Source organism: Hyla sarda, chromosome 4 (assembly GCF_029499605.1).
Source record: "Hyla sarda isolate aHylSar1 chromosome 4, aHylSar1.hap1, whole genome shotgun sequence".
Taxonomy (NCBI): Eukaryota; Metazoa; Chordata; class Amphibia; order Anura; family Hylidae; genus Hyla; species Hyla sarda.
Genome location: NC_079192.1, coordinates 170,052,681 through 170,079,203, shown reverse-complemented (window position 1 = coordinate 170,079,203; position 26,523 = coordinate 170,052,681). Strand labels below are relative to the sequence as shown.

Below are 26,523 nucleotides of genomic sequence, written 5' to 3'. Positions count from 1 at the left end.
GTTTTATGCAATACGGGAGCGCATACGGCTGGGGGGGGGGGGGCTAAAACTGGGCGCCCCCGTATCCCTGCCGCATGCGGCCCGTATGTAATGTATTTCAATGAGCCAACTGGAGTAAAACGCTTACTCCGGTCGGCTCATTTTTGTCCCATATACGGTTTTCGCACCGGACCTAACCGTTTTTCTAGGTCCGGTTAAAGAACAGTATACAGGGCAAAAATGAGCCAACCGGAGTAAGCGTTTTACTCGGGTCGGCTCATTGAAATACATTACAAATGGGCAGCATACGGCAGGGATACAGGAGTGCCCGGTTTTAGCTCCCCCACAGCCATATGCGCTCCCGTATTGCATAAAACGTGATGTGAACTCAGCCTTACTAAATATAACAGTCTGTGACTCACAGACAAAACTATAGCCCCACAGTTGCTAAAAATGGTTGCTGTAACCCCTGTGTCCTGGAGCCATCTCCACCCCGCAATGCAAGCCTACTGGAGGGGGCGTGATAGCTATCACGCCTGCCCCCCTCCCGTAGGCTTGCATTGAGGGGCGGAGCGTGACGTCACACGCCGCCCGCCCTGTAGTCGCCCGTAATCAGTCCCGGAGCGAACACGCTCCGGGGACTGATTACAAACGGGGTGCCGCGTGCATGATCCCGGGGGTCCCCAGCGGCGGGACTCCCGTGATCAGGCATCTTATCCCCTATCCTTTAGATAGGAGATAAGATGTTTAAGCACCGGAGAACCCCTTTAAAGATGTTACTGCAAATGGTACCCTGTGATACTGCTGTATTGTATGTATTAGTAGAGTATAGCTAGATTTGAATACAGCTTGTAAAAAACATTGAAAGGGGTATTCCAGGATTTTTTTTTTATTTGAGTATGCTACAGGGGCTGTAAAGTTAGTGTAGTTCATAATATAGTGTCTGTGCATGTGCATGATGGTGGTCTCACAATTCTTATGTGATATTTGCCCTGATGTTTATTTTTAGAAGCATATAGATAAGTGTTGTCTCAGGCTTTTCCCAGTTGCAGGTTGCAGTGTGGCCAAGACATTACATCACTAGTCAGGTGTTGAAAGGGAGCCTGTCTGTTCTACAATGGGTGGAGTGACCGCTGGGTGAGAGGGAGATCATTCACCACTGGGCTGCAGGGAATTGTAGTTTTAAACACAGCACACATGCAAGGGAGCTCAGCTGTGCTGCAATAGGTGGTGTGAATAATGTGTAGGAAGGAGAAAAGTGACCTCACACTTACAAACAAGGGATCCTGATACTTGTAGTTGGAAGAAGGGAACTCCAACAGGAAATAGCCAATTCACAAAAATAAATCAATAGGGTTAAGGCCCAAGACAAGCACAGATCCTTCCTAAGCATGTCCATTACTGTCTGACAGGTAAGTCCTAAAGTCACCTTAAGTTGGATAACTGTATATACTCTTTTTTTTTTTTTTTTTTTGCTGTTCAACTCCTGTAAAATGCCAGACACCCGATAGACCCTAATCAAGTCAATGGGATCCAGCAGTGTTAGTTGTGCTCCAACTCATTTAGGGTCGCTTCAAAGCAAAAAAAAAGGTTAACAGACCCTGGGCAGTGTGAACTTAGCCTAAGCTGCACGTTTATCTGAATACATTCAAGGCAGCCACAGGTTATAACACGGTGTGCAATATAAAAACTGTAAAGTGTGACAGATCCTGCCCCAAAACTATCTATGCATCGTATGAGTAAATACATGTAAATGTTTAGGTACTTTTTTTAAGGCGCCACCATACATGCTTTTTGTTAAAGTGGCTTACTACAGGGATGGTTAGCACTACACACAGAGACTCTATGTCAAATGGTACCATTCTTAGAAATGTAATCTATTCCTCCCCCAGCAGGCTGGGAATGGCCCATCTAGACAGAAGTCCTATGTGTCCCAAATATTCTGCATGTAGATGGTCAGACAAAAGAAACAAACAGAGCACTTCCAGATGTTGTGGAGTCTGTTGCAATAAAGAGGGGGTGGCTACATTCCGCAGATACCAACATTTACAGCGCACACTGCTGTTATAAAGCACACCTCTATACTATGTACATACCAATTCACACACTGTGCTCATGTCAGGCAGCACAACAGCGGGGTCTGGGAGAGAAGATGTAGGGAAGACAGAAGGAGGATGACCATTACTGAAGCTGTGGTTACAAACATGCAAAATGTACATGGAAAATACTCGATTTGTGTGTTACCAAGTCTTGGCTATTCCTGCAGTAATAGTAATAGCAAAAAGTAAAATCCACATTAGGTTTCTTATATGTCATTACTGAGATGAGACAAGACACAGACCAGTATCATGCGACACACTATAGAATGGAAAGTGTTTTACTTGCACTAGATCAGTGTTTGCCAGCTGTTGCAAAACTACAACTCCCAGCATGCCCGGACAGCCAAAGGCTGTCCGGGCATGCTGAGAGTTGTAGTTTTGCAACAGCTGGCGGCACACTGGTTGGGAAACACTGCACCCGATATAAAAAAGTATAATATAACCCTGAATATCATTAAGACAACTTCTTCTCTAAAGACAGTCGCAGCAGATAATTGTACAATTGGGGGGGGGGGGAAGTATTATATACATGCCCAGGGCTCAAGACCTGCAGGAACACATGGGAACTGAGTTCCTGCACTTTTTCCCACAGAAGGAACACTGTTCCCATTAGCAGGACAAGTCCTTGAGTGGAAATCTTGGGTGAGTTCTCACACTTTTTTTCCCCAGGAATTGACCCCTGGATAAGCCCTTTTGCATGAGTGCCCTGTATACAAATTGTTTTAATATGGGGCATAGAAAACAACGTGCCATGTATTAAAAGTAAACTAAAATAAACAAAAAAATAACTGCTCAAAATATTGAGGGGGTCTTAGCTTGACAAAGATGATCCTCTTGACCCTTCTTTGACTTACATCTACACTTAGAAGGAACATTCTTAATAGTAAAGTAGTCAACTAGCTGGCATCAAGTGTGATGCCATCCCTAAGGGTAGGGTCACGCATGCCGTATTTTGCTGCGTATTTGTTGCTATGTATTTTCCTACCCAATGAAGTCAATGGGTAGCAAAATATGCAGCCAATTTTGCTTCCCATTGACTTCAATGGGAAGGGAAATATGCAGCAGTAAATACGCAGCAAACGTATGGCAATTCAGGGATGTGGAAATCCTATCGCCCGACGCCCGGGACATGTAAATTTAGAATTTTTTATAGATTTAGCCCTGTATCGGGCAAGCAGGGACAGACAGACTTCCTCCTTATTTTTCTTTAATGCCGGTGTGAGGTGAAAAATTCAAACCCGTGAAAAATTCGGACCGCCCCTCCCCTTCGCTCGCCGAAGTTTGCCGAAGCTAGAGCGGGGAGGAGAGAGGGCAGAGCCCGAGGTCGCACGTCTGCAGGAGATAATTAAGCCACACCCTCTCATCCCCCTCCCGGAGGATGGAGAGCGCAGCTCTGCATAATACAAGTAGACAGGGGGAGAGTGAGGACGTACACAGCTCCTCCCCTCCCCTGTACACAGCTCCTCCCCTCCCCTGCTCTGTACACACAGGACCTCACTTATCACGGGGAGGTTTCAAGTGTTCACAGGGGAAACACAGAGCAGGGGGATGGGAGAGGACGTGTGTGTGAAGGAGACATACTGAGATTTCACCTCTCACCGGCTCAGGTAAGGAGGCCAAGCATTCAGGCGGCGGGAAGGGTGGTTGTATATGTATGATTGGGGGGTGTATCAGCCGCGGGTGTATGTATGATGTGTGCATATGTATGGTGTATGTGTATATATGATGTGTGTATGGTGTCTGTGTATGTGTGTATGTGTGTATGTAATGTATGATGTGGGGTGGGCAGCGGCAGGTGTATGTATGATGTGTGCATATGTGTGGTATATATTTATGGTGTGAGTGTATGTGTATATATGGTGTGAGTGTAAGTGTATATATGATGTGTGTATGGTATGTGTGATGTGGGGTGGGCAGCGGTGGGTGTATGTATGATGTGTGCATATGTATGGTGTATGTGTATATATGATGTGTGTTTGGTGTATGTGCGATGTGTGTATGTAATGTATGATGTGGGGTGGGCAGCTGCAGGTGTATGTATGATGTGTGCATATGTATGGTGTATATGTATGGTGTGAGTGTATGTGTATATATGATGTGTGTATGGTATGTGTGTCATGTGTATATATGATGTGTGTATGGTGTATGTGCGATGTGTGTATGTAATGTATGATGTGGGGTGGGCAGCTGCAGGTGTATGTATGATGTGTGCATATGTATGGTGTGAGTGTATGTGTATATATGATGTGTGTATGGTATATGTGTCATGTGTATATATGATGTGTGTATGGTGTATGTGTATGTGTGATGTGTGTATGTAATGTATGATATAGGGGCAGCAGCAGGTGTATGTATCATGTGTGCATATGAATGGTGTATATTTATGGTGTGAGTGTATGTGTATATGGTATATGTGTCATGTGTATATATGATGTGTGTATGTGTATGGTGTTGGGTGGGCAGCGGTGGGTGTATGTATGATGTGTGCATATGTATGGTGTGAGTATGTGTGTTGTGTATATATGATGTGTATGTAATGTATGATGTGGGGGGGCAGCGGTGGGTATATGTATTTTGTGTCTATGTATGATGTATGTAATGTATGTATGTATGATATGTATATGCATGTATGTTTTGTACAGGGGCGGACAGACAAGTGCTGCCGCCAGTTGTGCTATCTAATTTTTTTAAATGTATTTTTAGGGGTTTCTGGCCAACCGCACTAAATTACACCCCCAGAATCCCACCTCCTTCATACTCGCCCGCCGACCAAGAGCCCCACGGATGAACGCAAACACGCCCGAACCAAAACTACAACTCCCAGCATGTTGCACCGTAACCTAAACTGTAGAATTATAAAGTGCAACATGCTGGGAGTTGTAGTTTTGGTTTGGGTCAGCTGCAGAGCCATAGGCTGCATCAAGGCATGCTGGGTGTTGTAGTTACTAACTGCAATTCCCAGTATTCCTTGACACAGCCTATGGCTCTGCAGCTGACACCAACCAAAACTACAACTCCCAGCATGTTACACAATAACCTTAACTGTCCTACTATACAGTGCAACATGCTGCAACACCCACACAACCATAGGCTGTATCAGGGCATGCTGGGTGTTGTAGTTATCTAGTTACCTGACACATAAATTAGAGTAAATAAAATGTACAACATAAACTGGAGAAGCAGAACACACCACCCCCCCTCCCCCCAGTAACACAGCGCTGTTCAGTGTTATCCAATCAAAAGACTCCATATATAAGTCCCTATGAAGACTGAAAAATAGCGATTGAAATATTTTAAGAAGTGCGTATATATGTGAATAAGACCCTTTCCTAATAAAAGTTCGGATAATAAATGGTTCCGATAAAAACTACAGATCACGGCACATAAGATTAGTTATAGGGGTCAGATGGGGGGGGGGGGGGGGGGCTTGTCTCGGGTGTAAGAGGAGCTACAGCTCTCCCGCCGCTAATAGCCTGGCATGCTGCGATCACTGTGGCCGCTATTAAACCATTAGATCATCGCTGTCTAAGTTGACAGCAGTCAAGGGATCTTATATCCATCCCTGGTGGTCTAGGGGGGTGAATTGTACTATTTTGGTTGAAATTATTTTATCTACCAGGACAAGTGGATTTTCTTGAGGGACAAGTAGATTGTGTTCCACTTTAGTCTCTTGGACAAGTAGTTTTTTTTTTTAATTTCCACACCCCTGGGCATGTGTGACCCTACCCTAAAGTTTACATGGCAGAATAAAATCTGATTTATTTTTATTTTTTTGCTATGGATAGGAAGTCGGTTTCCAGCAGGAGTGCCGCAGATTTGCATAACTAGTCTCATCCGTTTAGGTATACAGTGCAGAATCTGTGTACGCTATGAAAATAAAGAATTATCATTTTTCATCATGGTCATTCAATAGGACTAGTCCTTAGCATTTCCAGCTGATAAGCAACATGCTACCTATTCCTATGGCAGATTTTCTCCACAGTGGTGCAAAAATTTGCCATTGCATGTGAACAGGGTTGTAAAAATCCTATTTGAACATAGCATCTGAACCAATACCATGGGGAGAATTTAACATTTTTAGTAGACTAAAGTAGACTATTTTGACTTTAAATGTATAGAGGTACTCCGGTGAATTTTTTTTTTTTAAATCAACTGGTGCCAGAACGTTAAACAGATTTGTAAATTACTTCTATATGAAAATATTAATCCTTCCAGTACTTATCAGCTGCTGCACGCTCCACAGGAAGTTTTTTTCTTTTTACATTTCTTTTCTGTCTGACCACACTGGTCTCTACTGACACCTATGTCTGTCTCAAGAACTGTCCAGAGCAGAATAGGTTTGCTATGGGGATTTGCTCCTACTCTGGACAGTTCCCAAAATGGACAGAGGTGTCAGCAGAGAGCACTGTGGTCAGACAGAAAGGAAATTAAAAAAGAAAAGAACTTCCTCAGGAGAATACAGCAGCTAATAAGTACTGAAAGGATTAAGATTTTTAAATAGAAGTAATTTACAAATCTAATAGAAAAAAGCTGATCAGCTCACCTGAGCCTCCAGTGCTCGGCAATCCTCAGGTCAAGCAGCACAATAGACGAATGAGGCAGCACATTAAAATCCAGAGTTTACTGATATCTTGTTAAAAGTTGCATAGAAGGCAGGTAGGGGAGTGAATCAGGTAATATCACACATAGTAGACAGCTTGGAAAATGGGTCCTCCCATGCCAACACGTTTCGGCCCGCCTTCATACCTCACTGCACACACAGGGCTGTGGCGGGGAAAGGGGTGTGTGACCCTACCATTAAAGGGCTACTCAGGTGGAAAACATTTTTTTCTTAAATAAACTGGTGCCAGAAAGTTATACAGATTTGTAAATTACTTCTATTAAAAAAACATAATCCTTCCAGCACTTATCAGCTGCTGTATGCTACACAGGAATTTGAATAGTTCTTTTCAGTCTGACCACAGTGCTTTCTGCTAACACCTCTGTCCATGTCAGGAATTGTCCAGAGCAGGAGAGGTTTGCAATGGGGATTTGCTTGCACTCTGGACAGTTCCTGACATGGACAGAGTGTCAGCAGTAGTCAGACTGAAATAAACGATACAACTTCCTCTGGTGGATACAGCAGCTGATAAGTACTGGAAGGGTTAAAGGAGTAGTCTAGTCAAAAGTATCTTCATTCCGTTGTGACCGGGCTGCAAAAAAAGGAGACAAACATGGACACAGCGATGTCCTGCCTCGGCTGAGCGTAGTTTCATGGAAGAAGCCTATAGGAAAATAACCTATGTTTGCAAAGTCTCAGAAGAGTGAGCTTGCAACACTTCCTTGGCCTGTCCAGTCACCAGATTTATTGCCAATCAAGCATTTATGGGACCAGCTAAGAAGCCAGCTTCAGCAACCTTCCAGTGTGCAGGATTTAATGGCCAAGCTGCAAATAAAAGTGAATGAGCCGTAGGATGCCGTAGAGAACCTGTATGCATCCTTGCCTAACCGTAAGTCTTCTGGTATGCAGACTAAAGGTGCCCCAACTGGGTACATAAGCCTCCTTATGCGCTAACATTATAATCACTTATTTATATCATTATATTGACACATATAAAGTTTCATTCAATACCAACAGTATTATATTGTGTGGCAAAACTCACACTGAAAAACAATTATGAAAAAGTTAGCAACTCTATAATAGGTATCATCACTTTTACAGTGGAGTTCGGTCTATTACGTCATTTATAATGCCCCGGCTTCATAAGGTAGGCAGCCATTGTCACTGCAGGACTAATATTTATAAGATGGCAACCTATCAGTTCATAGAAAGCCTAATCTTAGGCTGCGTTTAAGTTGGAGACCATAATGCGATCATCTCTTTATGGCTAAGCATGGCATCGTCCAGTCCTTAGGATGTGTGTGTGGCCACCTTCTTGTTTTGTGAGCAAACAGTAACTCTGCCCCGCTGCCAGAATGCCACTCTGGCAGATATGGCCAGAATGCTTTTCATGTGCTGTTGGGTTTTCTCTTGGTAATAATTTACTAGTAGGACAAGGAAAATAACCTATGTTTGCAAAGTGCAGACAAGTCTCTGAAAAGAGATCTTACTACACATGAGAAGCATTCCAGCCAGTATTCCATGCTGGCTGTGTCATGAGCTAATCCTCTTTTGCTGAATTATAACATTAAGACGTTATAATACAGGCAAATGTAGAAAAGATTGCAAGGCATGCACTCACCCATTCTTAGAAGTGTAAAGAAGGCTTTATTCCGTTACAGGGTACAAAAAGCAGTATGAGAGGGAGGAGAAAGGAGCTCCGTGGAGCTTGTGGTCCGACGGTTTCGTTTCGCGGTCAAACACCACTTGGTCACGCCCAAGGCCCAAGGCGTGACCAAGCGGTGTTTGACCGTGAAACGGAAACGTCGGACCAGAAGCTCCACGGAGCTCCTTTCTCCTCCCTCCCGCACTGCTTCTTGTACCCTGTAACGGAATAAAGCCTTCTTTACACTTCTAAGAATGGGTGAGTGCATGCCTTGCAATCTTTTCTACATTTTCCATTATTGTCTTCTGCTACAATAGGATTTTTTGCACCCACGAGAAGCCACAAACACATTTCCTTGTCTCGTTTGAACATATCTGCACCTGATAGGAGCAATCTGATAGGAGTGCCGGGTCTCTACTCTATTTGTACATACATTATAATACAGTCTGCAACCTAGGATCAGTAATATATTTTGAAAGAACTGAACTTATGAGATTATAGTAATGCATAAACTGTAAACGTTTTCCAAACTAGACATGCCCTTTAAGTTTAAGCACAATGCTGATACAGTCAAGACTTCTAACACACAGCACTCCTCATAAATCTTTTACAATCTAAATTAACAAGCATCTTCCATACAACCTTTCTCCAACAAACGTCATCATGGACATCAAATGCCCAATGGGTTCACTACACTACTTTTCTTTCATTCCAACAAACTTGAAGTAAGATCCTGGACAGGACATTTTAAATAGAATTTCACAATGACTTGCAAGATCCTTCATATGTGGCATTCACATACATTTAACATGGTAACAATCACGCACAATCACTAAATGGGTCACATGCTTCAAGGAGTACTCAGGCATGTGGAAGAGCAAACACCATGACAGAACTCCAGAAGTGTCCATGCATGTGCATTTCTTTTGAAAGTTCACAGCCACTTTCTCACACTAACACCAGCAGCAGACAACATTGACTTAGGGTTAAACCATAATGATAAGGCTTGTCAGGTGTGTACTATTAAATACTATGACACACTGTGTGCATACAATGATAATGCATTTAGGACCAGGCCCAATACTCAAAGAAGGTGAAACAACTATTCTAAAATTGATCCAAAAACTACTTCAAAATAAAATCGGAAAAAAACTGATCTACAAAATATGTACTATGCAAAAGCAAGCCTCCAGCTGCACATGCTCTCTGCTAACCTACCACATCCCAGTGTGGAATAAAGGATGTCAATATAAATTCAGTACAAATATTTATCGATTTGCACAACCATTGCAGCAGCATGGGAAGCGAAATGTATGCAGAGGCCAAAAGAGTCAGTCAGGCAATCTGAAAGGCATTCTAAAATAATGTACAACCTGAGGCAGCACAGTATACTAACCTAGCAGCTTCATGATGTGCGACAACTGAGTGTACTGAATTTTGGTGGAGTATTATATTGTGTGGATGTCTTACTTGCCACTGCCTTGTTCTAAATGCTGAATGGATTACATTCCTGATGGGTGACATCACTCCCTCTAGGGCACACACTGAGTGCGTGTATGCAAGCAGATCTATACAAACATTGAATCAATCTCCACCCTGCCCATGACATACACAGACGCACCCTTTACTTCTGGGGCTCCTGCTTGCCAGACATTGCAAATCTGAACTATGAAATCAGTTGTTAGAATGGGGAATGGACCCAAGAATCTGCTAGCTGGTGATTTTAGCAGGAAAAATAGTTTGTTGACATTGTTAAAATCTGATATGTGATGGGGTGCTCTGCCAAGATGCCATCAATGTGCCAATCAATGACCGGAAGAAACATTTAGGCCTTGATATCTGTATATTACAATATAAAAACCTCACACTGAAAAACAATTATGAAAAAGTTAGCAACTCTATAATAGGTATCATCACTTTTACAGTGGAGTTCGGTCTATTACGTCATTTATAATGCACTGGCTTCATAAGGTAGGCAGCCATTGTCACTGCAGGACTAATATTTATAAGATGGCAACCTATCAGTTCATAGAAAGCCTAATCTTAGGCTGCGTTTAAGTTGGAGCCCATAATGCAATCATCTCTTTATGGCTAAGCATGGCATCGTCCAGTCCTTAGGATGTGTGTGTGGCCACCTTCTTGTTTTGTTAAACAGTAACTCTGCCCCGCTGCCAGAATGCCAGTCTGGCAGATATGGCCAGAATGCTTTTCATGTGCTGTTGGGTTTTCTCATGGTAATAATTTACTAGTAGGACAAGGAAAATAACCTATGTTTGCAAAGTGCAGACAAGTCTCTAAAAAGAGATCTTACTACACATGAGAAGCATTCCAGCCACGCTGCAGCGAGGGGTGCTTAAAAGTAGGAAGCCGGCCACAGACTCATATGTTCTGGAAGATGCCATGAAGAAATTATAATTATTGTGCTATGGTCTCCAATGCCAACCAAGCAGCGCAGTGGGACTTCTGACAGGAACATAGTATGAAAATCAATCTGAAACTGAACATTTAAAAAATAAAAATCATTCCAGTTGTGGAACTAGGTCACTTTACATTTCCAAGATTAAAGTTGGCACCAGGTTAGCCTTAGAAATATATGACGTAAGTGGAGAAGCGATGATATATTTATTGGCTAACTGAGAAGATATAGATTGCAAAACCGATGAAGGGACCTAAGAGGTCTTTACATTTCCAATACATTTGACTGTTATTCACATTGTGGGAAAACCACTTTAAGGGTGCGTTCACACGGGCGTATTTGTCAGCGGATCCGCAGCTGCGGATCCGCTGACAAAGGCCCCTAAAGTGCTACCCTCTTTGTGCCTGCTAATAGCAGCAATTCGCCGCTACCAGCAGACACACTGCGATGTGTGAGTTACCCTGCAGTGTACACACACACACATCTCTGTGTAGCTCAGGGAGCCGGGGGAGCGGCAGCGATGTGCGGGATGTGCGGATACACTGCGACTCGCACATCACAGTGTGTCTGCTGGTAGCGGTGGATTGCCGCTATTAGCAGGCACAAAGAGGGCAGCACTTTAGGGGCCTTTGTCAGCAGATCCGCAGCTGCGGATCCGCTGACACCCCCGTGTGAACGCACCCTCAGTGAATTAAAAGGCAATAGTCCTATGATTATTGGTTCTCGTACAAAAAAGCTGTGTTTACTGTGTACATATGACAGGTGAATTTAGTGTTTAGTACAGCATCACTTTATAATGTAAACCATAGCAGGCTGTCTGTAAACCCAGCGGCTCTACAGCAAATATCCACCCTCTAGAAATATATGATAAAGCTCTGATTTATTTTTGCTCTCATTGCACAGCAGCATTTTACCATTATAACACCCACTTTTTTTCTTAAAACTTTTTTTTTCTATAACCAACTTTGAGTCCTTAAACAAAAGTTAATAATGTTCCCTTCAGCCCATTCCATTTTAAGAGTGTCCTTGGAGTGCACGTGGAAGGGATAGATGAGATGGTCTGTGTTATCCAAAAAGGTTCAGCAGTCAATGCAAACCAAGTCCAAGTCACAAGTTATCATACATCTTTAGAGTTTTCTCCAGCTCCTGGCTCACCCTCCTATAAAACATAATCTGTTCCTTTAAATAATGTTGGATTGACAGTTTAAAGTCTTGCAGTCTCCTCTGATGGAAATGGTTAATCTCTGCTTGCAAAGCGAAGCCTACTACACGACACCTTTTCCGAATCCCATCAGCTTCCTCTTGCTCCATCTTCCCTTCATCGCTCATGCGCTGGCTTTCTTTTACCTTTGTAAATGCTCCTGAGTTTAATAAAAGAAAACAATAGGTTAGATAAGAGGGGGGGGGGGGTGCTAGACATAAGGGGTTGAGGCACTCATTTTAAGATAAAAAAAATGTACATTGTAAATGTCTTTGTCAAATGATACCTGAGGCATGTTGGCTCAGTGGTTAGAACTGCTGCCTGGAAACAAAAGGGTCATGGATTGGATTCAATGCCAATTTCTTTATGAAGCTTGAATCTGGTTTCCAAGCATTTGCCAGTTTTGCTAGATACTTAAAGGGGTACTCCACTGGAAAACATTTTTTTTTTTTTTAAATCAACTGGTGCCAGAAAGCTAAAACAGATCTGTACATTATTTCTATTAAAAAAAACTTGATTCTTCCAGTATTTATCAGCCGCTGTATGTTCAAGAGGAAGTTCTTTTCTACTTTAATTTCCTTTCTGCCTGACCACAGTGCTCTCTGCTGACACCTCTGTCCATTATAGGAACTGTCCAGAGTAAGAGCGAATCCCCATAGAAAACCTATCCTGCTCTGGACAGTTCCTAAAATGGACAGAGGTGTCAGCAGAGAGCACTGTGGTCAGGCAGAAATGAAATTCAAAAAGAAAAGGAACTTACTGTGGATCATAACAGCAGCTGATAAGTACTGGAAGGATTAAGAATTTTTAATAGAAGTAGTTTACAAATCTGTTTAACTTTCTGGCACCAGTTGATTTAAAAAAAAAAAAAAATTTTCCAGTGGAGTACCCCTTTAAGTCTTCTCCCATTCTCTAAAGAGGTGCAGTGTATATTGTCAATATTTCAAGCGGTTTTCCAGTTACATAAAAAAAAAAAAAAAACTAGATAAATTGGCAGGCGGCAAGGATTGGGAGGAGTAATAAGAAATAAAAAAAAATAAAAAACACACATCTACTCACCCCCCATAACGCTATGCACATCACTATACTCTGTGTACGGGACACTGCAGCCAAGCGCTGGTTCAGCCTCCTGCATGTGACTACTGAGGCCAGTGATTGGCTGGAGTGTCCAAAGATTAAGTGGTATTTTTATCTCACTTTCCAATTCCTGCTAATTTTTTTCTAAGCTGGAAAACCTCTTAGGTCAATAATAAGAAATAATTGTAATACATAAACTCCACTCAAAACTCATGGTACCATACCATACGTTTGCTGAGAGTTCAGGTGTGAATCTCTACTGATATCTAGATATCTAGACCAGGAGCTGTTTGGCAGGGTGTTCACAACAGAGAACATTAGCTGTTCCCTTAGCCTGAAAATTGGGGGCAATGCACCTGTACATTAAACTAGGGTTAAATGGGTTTTCACCAGAAACAAGGGTGCTGGATTTTCCACTGCATTACTAATCATTAGAACATTGGGGGCGGTAAGAAGCAAGGGTATTAGAGTCAGTCATATCTTTGGAAGACCATTGGTCTTCCAAGGTGCTGGTGAGTAGCAATACAGTGATCCCTCAACTTAAATGGTCTCAAGTAATAATATTTTCAACACACAATGGTCTTTTCTGTATAATTGTAACTTGAAACCAGACACAACATACAATGCTACGGACAGTCCAGATCTGCGAAACATGTCAATGGCTTGAAGAACTGACCAATCAGAATGGGTATTCATTGGTAAAACCCCTGTATTACTGAAGTGCATGCACTGAATTCCTGTCTGGTAGCACCTTACTACAGTACAGGGAGGTATTACATGTTCTGTACTTCTATTTACCTGTCCCAGGGTTAGCTTCTCCTTTGGACACCAAGTGGGGCGACTATTTTTGGGACACTGTATGTACTGTACACAATGAATAAGCTCCTGTCCTTTACATAGACAGTGATTTACAGCTTCCAACAGCTTTTTCTTACTTTTATCTTGTTTTATCTGGATTAGCTATCTATTTATTTAGCTTTAGAGAGTACCTGTCATAATCTTGATAATTTTTTTGATCCTCACAGTTTCCTCCACCCCCCCCCCCCCCCCCAACAAGATAAACCACTGACCAGCTTTATTTTTTGATAATTGTTTAGTTTTCCACCATGATATTGTGATGTATATCTTGCTTAGTCTCAGTAAGCTCCATGGACTGGGAGGGACGTTACCCAACATACATGATATCATCAGAAGCCCTGCAGGGGAGAACTTCCACCCTATCTCTGCTATGCTGCTCTTAACACACAGCCTAGAGCAGTTCAGTCTGTGATGAGCTGTGAATGGCTTAAACCGCACAGACACCCCTCAGCTCTAAACTCGAAGTAAACTCTACAGTCTCTGAGATCTTCTCAGCCGCTGCAAAAGGGAGCTGAAATATTCAGCACAATGTTCAGCACAATATTTAGCACTATTCACTAAAGGCAGCATGACCCTACAGCAGTGTTTCCCAACCAGGGTGTTTCTAGCTGTTGCAAAACTACAACCCCCAGTCTTTGGCTGTCCAAGCTTGCTGGGAGTTGTAGTTTTGAAACAGCTGGAGGCAGAATGGTTGGGACACCCTGCTCTACAGTTTAGCTCAGCTCAAACGGAAAGGGAGTTGAAATATTCAGCTCTGTAGACTGTGCAGAATTGAAGTCCCAGCTGTATTTCCTGACTTCTGTCTCTGCCAGGCAGGGGCGTAACTAGGCTAAAACATTCGAGGCATGGGTCAGCTCAGGGGTGGACTGACAGGTCTGGCACTCGGGCAATGCTGTATATAATACTGTATCTAATCCTGTCACATGTGATACTGTCTGCTGAGTGTGTGTATCTAATCCTATCATGTGTGATGCTGTCTGCTGATCCTGTGTATCTAATCCTTCCATGCGTCATACTAATGCTGAGCCCAGGGCTGGACTGGCCATTAACCTGTTCAGGACCCAAGACGTATGCATACGTCTTGGGTACCTGGTACTTAAGCACCCAGGACGTATGCATACGTCCTGAGTCATTCCGGTCTCCGCCGCTCGCCGGGCGGAGATCGGAACTGCATGCCTGCTGAAATCATTCAGCAGGCATGCCGAGCAAATGCCGAGGGGGGTCCCGGGACCCCCACATGTCGGCGATCGGCGCAGATCGCAAGCGAATTCACGCCAGCGATCTGCGCCGATTCCGGTCATTCGGGTCAATTGTGACCCGATAATAAATGGTGATCGGCGGTGTACGATACACCGCCAATCACCTGCCATTGCTGGGGAGAGGTGACAATACTGTCACCTCCCCAGCAACACTGCTATTGGCTGGCGATCGTCCAGCCAATAGCAGTGCGGCAGAGGAGGGGATAACGGCTCCTTCTCCCCGCTCTGCGCGCTTACAGAGTTCAGTCAGCGGGCAGTGCGGGAAGATAAGGACCGGGATCCCCCCTCAGAGCATCGGAGACCCCCAGGAAGAAGAGGACCCCATTAGATCAGGGTGAGCTTTTTTCAAGGGACAGGTAGGAAATCAAAAGAAAGTAAACAACAGTAAAAAGTGAAAAAACAGTAAAGAAAAAAAAGTAACCCCCCGACCCCCTAATAGGTCCCCAAGGGTCCGCTGTCACCTGATCCGTGTGACCCCAGGCCCTATTAGGGGTTCAGGGTGCAGCGAGTGCCACCCATTTTTTTTTGGGCCGCAGCTTTTTTTTTTCCCCTGTAAGTTTACACCAAGCACCACACACTACACACTTCCCTGACGCCCCCCCCCCCCCCCGCACACACACCCTTCCCACCACCCCACCCCCGCCACCGTAGAATTTTCGGCAGCGGAGGCTTACGCTTTTTTAGCCTCCGACTCCGAATCTGCCAGTGAGGACGAGGAAGATCCTACTTTTTTGTGTTCTTCCTCGTCCTCCTCATCATCTAGCAGTGATGATGAGTCCCCTGTACTGCGGCGGAGATGCCACGCACCCCCCATGAGAGTGACCCAGTGGCTGACACTAGTACGAATGGCAATGCCGCTTGTAATAGGAGTCCGTCCCCCCAGACAAGTGCACCAGAGCCCCCTTCCGATGACCCTGTCTGGAGCCCCCCAGAGGGTTATCAGCCACGGGTTTCGGAGTTTGTTGGCGACTCCGGAATTCGGATTGACCATGCTGGCTTCACTGATCTAGACTTTTTAAAGTTTTTTTTCAGTGACAGCCTGGTCAATCACATGGTGGAGCAAACGAACTTGTATGCCCAGCAGTTCATTGCCCACCACTCCGATTCGTTTTTGGCCAGGTGCAATAAATGGCGCGCCATTTTGGGGCCTCAAGCTGCATATGGAGCAGGGACGTCCTCTATCAGACCCCGCTTTACAGTATGGCGATGACACGGAAGCGGTTCGAGGCGATTCGGAAATGCCTGCATTATGCAGATAATGCGGCATGTCCGCCCCGAGGTGATCCCGCCCATGACCGGCTTTACAAAGTGAGGCCGGTCATCGATCACTTTTGAGGACGGTCATCGGACAAATTTTTGGAGGCCTACGTACCGCTCAGGGACCTCTCTGTAGATGAGTTTCTCATCAGTTTTAAGGGGAGACTCATCTTCCGCCAGTATATTCCCTCGAAGCGGGCGCGTTATGGTGTGAAGCTCTATAAACTTTGTGAGAGTACCTCCGGGTACACTCTCAAGTTTAGAGTGTATGAGGGACGAGATTCCAGTATTGAACCCCCAGATTGTTCCTCCACTCTGGGTGTTAGCGGGAAAATCGTTTGGCACCTTGTGCACCCATTGCTAGATAAGAGTTACCACGTGTACGTGGACAACTTTTATACCAGCATCCCTCTCTTCACATTCCTTGCCGCCAGATCCACGTCCGCTTGTGGGACCATGCGGAGGAACCAGAGAGGCCTCCCTCTAAATTTGGTCCAGACGCCTATGCCCAAGGGTGAGTCCCGTGCCCTCACCCATGATAACCTGTTGTTGGTGAAGTATAAGGATAAGAGGGATGTCCTTATACTCACCACTATTCATGGGAACGGCAGCACCCCTGTCCCTGTGCGAGGTACCGAAACAAGGGCATGGTACAAAAAAGTTGCGGTCTACATGGTACAGGTTGCCATGTACAACGCTTTTGTACTATCCCAGTATGCTGGCAACACAGGGACATTCCTCCAGTACCAAGAAGAAGTCCTAAGGTTCCTGATCTTTGCTGACCGGGAAAGATCAGGCCGGACTTCCCAAGGGTCTGGAGTTATAGGCGCCAGGATCGTCCCAGGCCAACACTTTCCAGGTGTGATCCCCCCCACTGGAAAAAAGGGACGAACCCAGAAAAAATGCAGAGTGTGTTTCAGGAGGGGGATTCGGGAGGACACCACATATCAATGTGACACTTGCCCAGATAATCCGGGCCTCTGCATAGGCTGCTTCAGGGAGTATCACACTTCCATGGAGCCCTAAATTTTCCCTTTTTATGTAAATTTTCCATAATTTGACCAATGTACCAAGTCCAGAGTACATTGCAAATTTTTAACCCCATAAATCTCTAAATTGCCCCAAAAACCTAAAAAAATTTAATAAAAAAAACTGATAAGACCCCTGGGGGTGTTTTTTTTTCAAAAATGGGTCATAGGTCACTGAGTCACTATCATTGGGGACTTTTTTATGTTGCTTCAAATGCGCAGCGCTCTCTCCACCTGAGCGGGTGCACATTTGAGGCAACAGGTTAGGGACGGCCACACACATCACATTCCCAGAATGGTGATTCAGAGCATAGGGTTTGGGGCGGGCATATTTTTTTTAGTCTTGACTATGCTCTGGGTCATCATTCTGGGAATATATTCTTTTTTATTATAATTTTATGGCCCACTGTACCCGATATTACAGGCCTCTGTACCCCACCTGTATACCCCAGTAACGGCCCGTTGTCCCCCATAGTGTTCCCCTATTTTAGGGCTCAGTGCTCCCCCATTAACGCTCCATATGAAGCTCAAGGCCCCTGACTGCCCTCCCACTCCAGCCGAGCCATTAACATCCAAAAATAAGGTATGTCCTTACTCCAAAGAAATGTATTTACAAATTGTGGGGAGTCTTTTCTGCTATTAACCCTTGTAAAAATGTAAAATTTGGGGGAAAACCCACATTTTAGTGAATTTTTATTTATTTATTTACATATGCAAAAGTCGTGAAACCCCTGTGGGGTATTAAGGCTTACTTTACCCCTTGTTACGTTCCTCAAGGGGTCTAGTTTCCAAAATGGTATGCCATGTGTTTTTTTTTTTTTTTTTTTTGCTGTCCTGGCACCATAGGGGCCCATTTCAGCAAAGTTTGCAAATGTGACTCCTTCTCTTATAAGCATTGTAGCGCCCCTGCAGTACACTTCAGGTCCACTTATGGGGTACTTACATACTCAGAAGAGATGGGGTTACAAATTTTGGCGGTTATTTTCTGCTATTAACCCTTGCAAAAATGTGACATTTGGGGGGAAACACACATTTTTGTGAAAATTTTTTTTTTTTACATATGCAAAAGTCAGGAAACCCCTGTGGGGTATTAAGGCTCATTTAATTCCGTGTTACATTCCCCAAGGGGTCTAGTTTCCAAAATGGTATGCCATGTGTTTTGTTTTTTTTGCTGTTCTGGCACCATAGGGGCTTCCTAAATGCAACGTGCCCCCCAAAAACCATTTCAGAAAAACGTACTCTCCAAAATCCCCTTGTCGCTCCTTCGCTTCTGAGCCCTCTACTGCGCCCGCCGAACAATTTACATAGACATATGAGGTATGTGCTTACTCGAGAGAAATTGTGCTACAAATATAAGTATACATTTTCTCCTTTTACCCCTTGTACAAATTCAAAAATTTGGTCTACAAGAACATGCGAGTGTAAAAAATGAAGATTTTGAATTTTCTCCTTCACTTTGCTGCTATTCCTGTGAAACACCGAAAGGGTTAAAATACTGACTGAATGTCATTTTGAATACTTTGGGGGGTGCAGTTTTTATAATGGGGTCATTTGTGGGGTATTTCTAATATGAAGACCCTTCAAATCTACTTCAAACCTGAACTGTTCCCTGAAAAATAGTGAGTTTGAAAATTTTGTGAAAAATTGGAAAATTGCTGCTGAACTTTGAAGCCCTCTGGTGTCTTCCAAAAGTAAAAAAAACGTCAATTTTATGATGCAAACATAAAGTAGACATATTGGAAATGTGAATAAAATTTTTTTTTATTTGGAATATCCATTTTCCTTACAAGCAGAGAGCTTCAAATTTAGAAAAATGCAAAATTTTCTAATTTTTCATCAAATTTGGGGATTTTTCACCAAGAAAGGATGCAAGTTACCATTAAATTTTACCACTATGTTAAAGTAGAATATGTCACGAAAAAAAAATCTCGGAATCAAAATGATAACTAAAAGCATCCCAGAGTTATTAATGTTTAAAGCGACAGTGGTCAGATGTTCAATAAATGGCCGGGTCCTAAGGTGTAAAATGGCTGGGTCCTTAAGGGGTTAAGCAATAAAGTCCATGTGAGAGAGGCCACAATAAGAGGCCCTGAGCGGAGGAGGGAGCAAAGGAGTGTGGGGCACAGGGGTCTGGAGGAGGAGGGGACAGAGGGGGGTCTGGAGGAGGGTTTAGGGTTTTGGGGAACAGATGGGTCTGGGGGATGATTTAGGGGTCTGGGGGGCAGAGGGGTCTAAAGGAGGATTTAGGGGTAAAGGGAACAGAGGGGTCTGTAAGAGGACAGTACAGCCAAACCAGGAAGAAACAGTGTGTAGCAGTTTTATTTTCAGGGAGCAGGATGTTCAGCAGGGATATATTTAGAGGGCACAATATCTGGCAGGGTTATAATGATTATTGTCTTCTTATAGAGGATGAGGATCTGCTGACAAAGTGAGAGCCAATAAACAATCAGACACTGCAGAGAAGATGTAGCTGGAAGAAGTCCTGGAGTCTGGACCAGATGAAGAAGAAAAGGAAAGAACAGAGAAGACGTCACTCAGGTCACTGATATCATTGTGTCTTCTCCTGACTGTCCCATCAGAGCTGTAGATACTTGTAAGTTCTACAGGAATGATTGGTGACACTGTACCCCAATCTGTTGCACTCCAGCTGTTACAAAACTACAACTTACATCATGCCTAAGGCTCTCCAGCATAGTCCAAAATGATGGGAGTTGGGAGCTCAGGCAGACACACTGGATCATTTGTAGTGGACATTATTATGTTTTGAGGGGCTCTTGTATAGTACTATTATGTATTAAGCGCACAGTCTGGTTAGGGCTGGGCGGTATACCAGTTCATACCGAATACCGAAATTTGTTTCCTGCACGATATGAATTTTTCCCATACCGCAATACCGGTCGGGCCCCTCCCCCTCAAATGAGCCGCAGCAGCTGTCCCCACATCGGGGAAATAATCATCATCATAATTCTGTGAGCCGCCCGTGCTTTAACCCCTTAACGACGCAGGACGTATATTTACACGCCGAGATCCCACATCATATCGCGTCGGTCCCGGCGCTCATCAACGGCCGGGACCCGCGGCTAATACCACACATCGCCGATCGCGGCGATGTGCGGTATTAATCCTTTGACCGCCGCTTCTAAAGTGAAAGTGACCCGGCTGCTCAGTCGGGCTGTTCGGGACCGCCGCGGTGAAATCGCGGCGTCCCGAACAGCTTGCAGGACACCGGGAGGGCCCTTACCTGCCTCCCCGGTGTCCGATCGGCGAATGACTGCTCCGTGCCTGAGATCCAGGCAGGAGCAGTCAAGCGCCGATAACACTGATCACAGGCGTGTTAATACACGCCTGTGATCTGTGTAAAAGATCAGTGTGTGCAGTGTTATAGGTCCCTATGGGACCTATAACACTGCAAAAAAAAAAGTTAAAAAAAAGTGTTAATAAAGGTCATTTAGCCCCTTCCCTAATAAAAGTTTGAATCACCCCCCTTTTCCCATAAAAAAAAATAAAACAGTGTAAAAAAAAATTAAAATAAACATATGTGGTGTCGCCGCGTGCGTAAATGTCCGAACTATAAAAATATATAATTAATTAAACCGCACGGTCAATGGCGTACGCGCAACAAAAATTCCAAAGTCAAAAAAGCGCATTTTTTGGTCACTTTTTATACCATTAAAAAATTAATAAAAAGTGATCAAAAAGTCCGATCAAAACAAAAATCATACAGATAAAAAATGAGTCCTCATACCGCCCTGTACATGGAAAAATAAAAAGGTTATAGGAGTCAGAAGATGACATTTTTAAACGTATAAATTTTCCTGCATGCAGTTATGATTTTTTCCAGAAGTGCGACAAAATCAAACCTATATAAGTAGGATATCATTTTAACCGTATGGACCTACAGAATAATAAAGGTGTAATTTCTACCGAAATATGCACTGCGTAGAAACGGAAGCCCGCAAAATTTACAAAATGTCGTTTTTTCTTCGATTTTGTCGCACAATTACTTTTTTTCCCGTTTTGCCGTGCATTTTTGGGTAAAATGACTAATGTCACTGCAAAGTAGAATTGGCGACGCAAAAAATAAGCCATAATATGGATTTTTAGGTGGAAAATTGAAAGGGTTATGATTTTTAAAAGGTAAGGAGGAAAAAACGAAAGTGCAAAAACTGAAAAACCCTGAGTCCTTAAGGGGTTAAATTAATGAGATGCCGGCCGCGGTGCTATAAATGGTTAAGGTGCCAGCCGCGGTGTTATAAATAGATAAGATGCCGTCCGCCTGCGCTATAAATTAATAAGTTGCGGCCGCGGCGCTTTAAATGAATAAGATGCGTCAAGCTGTCAGCTCCCCCTGCAAGCGCTAAAAGCCTGGCTTTTAGCGCTTGCATGGGGAGCTGACAGCTTTCCACTCGCAACTTAAAGGAAGACTGTCAGATAGTGCGGGAGACGCCGATTAAAACGAGCCCTAGTTTACCCGGATCCGCATGGCCGTTCACCCGCAATTTTTGTTTTATTCTATGTGTATATCTTGCTGTAACTGGCACGGACGTCAGCGCCGCTTATGAATATTCATCCCCCCTCCCTCCAGTTAGGAGCGGCGAAGAGAGGGAGAACTGGAGGGAGGGGGGATGAATGTTCATAAGCGGCGCTGATGTCAGTGCCAGTTAGCTGCAGAAGCCCCGCCCGTGCCAGTTACAGCAAGATATACACATAGAATAAAACTACAATTGCGGGCGAACGTCCGGGTGGATCCGGGTAAGGTAGGGCTCGTTTTAATCAGCATCTGTCACACTATCCACCAGGATAGTGCGGGAGAAAATATCTGACAGTTTTCCTTTAATCGTTTCCAGTGTCGCGGCCGCATCTTATTCATTTAAAGCGCATGCGGCCGGCATCTTAACCATTTATAGCGCATGCCACCGGCATCTTAACCATTTATAGCGCATGCTGCCGGCATCTTAACCATTTATAGTGCATGCGGCCAGCATCTCAGAGCAGCGCCAGAGTCACACATGATTAGTTCCCCAGGGAGGAGGAGGAGGGGGGGGGGGGGAATACCGTTAAATACCGTGGAACCGTCATAACTTACAAAAATACCGCAATATGCATTTTTGGTCATAACGCCCAGCACTAAGTCTGGTACTACGCATGACACAGGCATGGAATGTGCGCATGGCCATGGGCAAAGTCTCGCAGGGGGCTTTTGCTTTATTTGGTCGGGGGGCCCTGAGTGTTGACAGGCCACTGGTGGCCAAACTTTTAGGGGTTTATTCAACACATAATGTTACAAAATTCTATTAAGAAGTATATGAGAAAAGTAACTCAAATAGGTTAATCTATAATATATAAAATTTCATTGATGGTGACAGGTACCATTTAATCCCCACTTTTCCATTTTTTTATGACCTTTTGGGGGCTTCAGAACCAATTACCAGGTTTCCACAGAGTTATAGTTTCAACATACGATGGTAAATTGGTAGTTTTGGAACCAATTAACATTGTGACTAGAGGGACCACTATACCAGCTTCATGTTAAAAGTCTGAACATAGTATGGACAAATAACTGCCTTCATACTACTGAATATAAAATTTTACACAACAGTATGTGCATGTTAAAACAATGTATACTTTATATTTTATTTATAGCTATGAGTTATAGGTCAGTTACTAATGTACATATATTTCCATAAATAATGTTAATGACTGAACAGTTATGATATTGTCCAACTTAAACTAGCACAAATGCATAGCCTAGATATGGCAGTACTTTGTGCATGTTGAAGAGTATGTGACTGCTAGCTGATGCTATTTTCCTTAGTTTCATATCTCCTAGACATGGCTTTACTGACTGTACTCTTTAATTATGTCATACCACACCCCAATAATTTGACTCTTTGCCCTTCCTTGTAGGCCATACCATAGCTATGATATTTTGAGAGGATTATCACGCCTCAACAAGAATACACAGTGGAGCTGAAAGGAGACAGACAGTTGAAAGGAGAACTGACCCTAACCAAAATAATAGGCTATGCAAGCAGATTTGCTAGCATTAACTTAAAAAACATGCAGTGACCTATAATAAAAAATAAACTTAAGATTCTGTACTGTAAGCTGATGGTATATAGGACTGCATTTTTAATTTAACAGGTTCTTTTTAGTTCATTGCTATTATTTAGGAAGGGAATAGGTTTGTAAAGATGTCACCTTCTATAAATGCACTTTTAGCAAAAATAAACATGTAGTTAATGTAGCACACCCTACCTGTGAATAGTAATGGGCATGTAACAGTCTCAGAAGTAGTCAGTTTTGGCTAGTAAGCTTGCTCCTGCGGTATCCAGCGCATGTGTACTGAGCAGATGATGCTGGAGACAGTACAACTCCTTTCACTGTGCATGTGCTGGATACGACTGGAGATCGCATGCAAACTAGGACTGAATGAAAACTACTGAGACTGGGACCACCCTAATGACTATTCACAGGAAGTATGTACTACTTTAAAGAAAATCAGTAAGCTCTGTTTGCTGGAAAGAGCTACAGACACAGTTGTATAGCTGTTCGCATACCAAAGCAAACTGTACCTTTTCTTGAGCTGATGGTTGTTGTCATGCTTATAAAACTGCATTTTTATCTTAAAGTCAAGTGTCAAAGAGGTGGAACTGAACAGCTCAAGTGCCACAGCCTGGTATGCCTCTCTGCCCCTCCTTGAATGACATACAGGGCTCTGTATGTCAATCAAGGAGGACCTAGGAGGTGAGGGGAAGTGAGACGGTGTGCCAGGCTATGGTACTTCAGAAACTCATTCCCACCTTCTTAACACTTGACTGAGAAATAAAAAGGTGATTTTGTAAGTTTGACAGCAACCAGGAAAGGTACAGTTTGCTTTCCTACCCAAACAGCTATTCAACTGTGAATGTAGCTCTTGGTAGTAAATATAGTGATTCCATCTAACTTTATTACTGAATCAATCTATCTTTATTTTGTGTCCCTTTATGCTAAAAAAAAAAAAATGACATTTTTATAAACCTATTTCTATCCAATAGATGGTTCAGATGCTTCATACATGATAACAGGCCCCCTTCAAAAGAGATTATCACCAGAATTAAAAAGTTATCATCAAGCACAGGATAGGTGATAACTAGCTGTTTAGAGCAGTGATCCCAGTGGTTGAATTCAGTTACTGAACCAATTCACTAAGTGATCACCTATTTGTGAATAGTTATTAACAATAAAGTATGACCAAGAGAACATATATTTTTTACATTTTATGATTATATACAGGTTTATGACTTACCTTTTTGTAGGTGAATGATGTCTGGAAAGTTAGAAAGCAATCCTTGATACAAGGATAGTGTATCAAGAAATCTAAACTGATCATTTTTAGGTTGTTCAGCAAACATTTCTCCTACTATTTCATACGTGCGCCCAGTATGAGAAATTGCACCAATCAGTGGCTCAGAAGCATAAGGTGGGTCTAGCTGGAAGGAATTACTGAGACCTTGCAGGGCACCACCAAGCTTCTGAAACTCTTTCCGAAAGCCTCCCAAGTGCTTACGTGCTAGTTCAGAGACTACACTGCTTAACTGGAGAACACTTTCATCCATCTTTTTTGAGAAGGCCTTGAAAGTATCCACGCGTTCTTCTACATCTTGAAGGTCCTGATGTTCAGTAGGAATCTGCAAGGTCAGCAAAAAACTGGCACCAACCATTTCATCCCTCTCTGTGCGTCTTTTTCCAGCTTTCCATTGCTTTTCATCTCGACATGACAAGAAATGCTGAAAACCATCATACTGAGAAAGGACTGGATGACTTGTCATATGATCCATCCAGAGAACCAATCTACGTTTGCGCTTTTGGATAAAATCTTCTTCAAAGCGTCCTGTGGCCTGCTTCTCTGGCAAGTGGGGGACAGAAATGACAGTAAATTTGCTCAGGAGGCGGTTATATAACCAGTCAAAGTGCTTGTACCTTCTGTAAACTGGAGAGTTTGTATGACCGGGAGTCAGCCTTAGGGAAAAAAAAAATAAAAAAACATAATTAGTTTTACTAAACATGAAAAAAATAAAAAAAAATAAAAAAAAGTCACAAGAAAATAAAAAAAGATATCCCATCATAAGATTTCATTTGACAATTTTTTTTTTTATATTGCAATTCAATTTGAGAAATAACATAATATAAAAATCTTCTCTGTTTGTCCTACATAATTATGTCCCTTCTCCTGCTCCTCGTCTGTCTGTCATGGAGGTGGCTACAGGCTGCAGCAGGATACAAATATTATTAAGCCCTTCCCCGTTTCATTAGGGCTCATCCCATCCTCAGTTCAACACCAAAAAAATTTAAGATATTTTGGAAGGAAATTAATCTCTGTGTTCTCTGCAGGATTTCTACAAGACTGTTTCTCTATGAAACATGCAGAAAATACTTTAGACTGAAGGTTTTGGCAGTCATTTCTAGGCTTAAAAGGGGTATTCCTGTATGGGAAAATGATTATAAAATGTATAACCATAATATAAATGATATTGTAATAAATACTAATTGACAAAATTAATGCTTTCTTAAGGCTTTGGCCACACTTATCTGTGGGCCCGGTTCACATGGCTGAAAATGTGCAGAGTGTCCAAATGGAAAACACAAGTTAATATTCCGCACATTTGAATAATCCGGCGGGTGCTAGGACCGTTCAGATATACACCATCCCATAGACGGCAATGCATCTCCAAGCAAAATCCGCAGAAAGAATAGACGAGTCTATTCTTTTTGTGGATGCCAGAATGAGGATTTCTGTGGCAGAAACAGGTGCTGTGGAAATTCTGCTTTGTGCATCAGAATCCCATAGAAATTAGTGGGACAGCAGAATGTCCATGCGGAATATTCCTGCGGAATTCCACGTTGACATTCTGCCTTGTGAACATAGCCTCAGACCGAAGTTTAATAACTCCTAATTCTGAAGCTATTTTGTCTTGACTATGCCTCACTCCCCTTCCAAGACGATTCAACATCTTTTGTTTGTCTCAGGGGGTTTGGCTTAAGCTAGACTCTGAGTTCAAGTCCCGCCCACTGTGCAGCATCACGTACTCCAGCCCACACAGATTGTAAGGACATGGCTGGAG

The 26,523-nt window shown here is 43.2% G+C and overlaps 1 protein-coding gene across 4 annotated transcripts in view; it reads right to left on the bottom strand.

Annotated features, from left to right (window-relative positions):
* Positions 1–11,430: 11,430 nt before the first annotated feature.
* Positions 11,431–26,523, bottom strand: part of SNX33 (sorting nexin 33) — a 105,874-nt gene continuing 90,781 nt past the window's right edge. For all 4 annotated transcript variants that reach the window (XM_056572710.1, XM_056572712.1, XM_056572713.1 and 1 more), the window contains 2 exons: positions 24,708–25,420; positions 11,431–12,100 (listed from right to left, as the gene is read on the bottom strand). In XM_056572710.1, the coding sequence (XP_056428685.1) occupies positions 11,847–12,100; positions 24,708–25,420 (967 nt within the window). In that variant the 3' untranslated portion in view covers positions 11,431–11,846. The remainder of the gene's footprint in view (positions 12,101–24,707; positions 25,421–26,523) is intronic.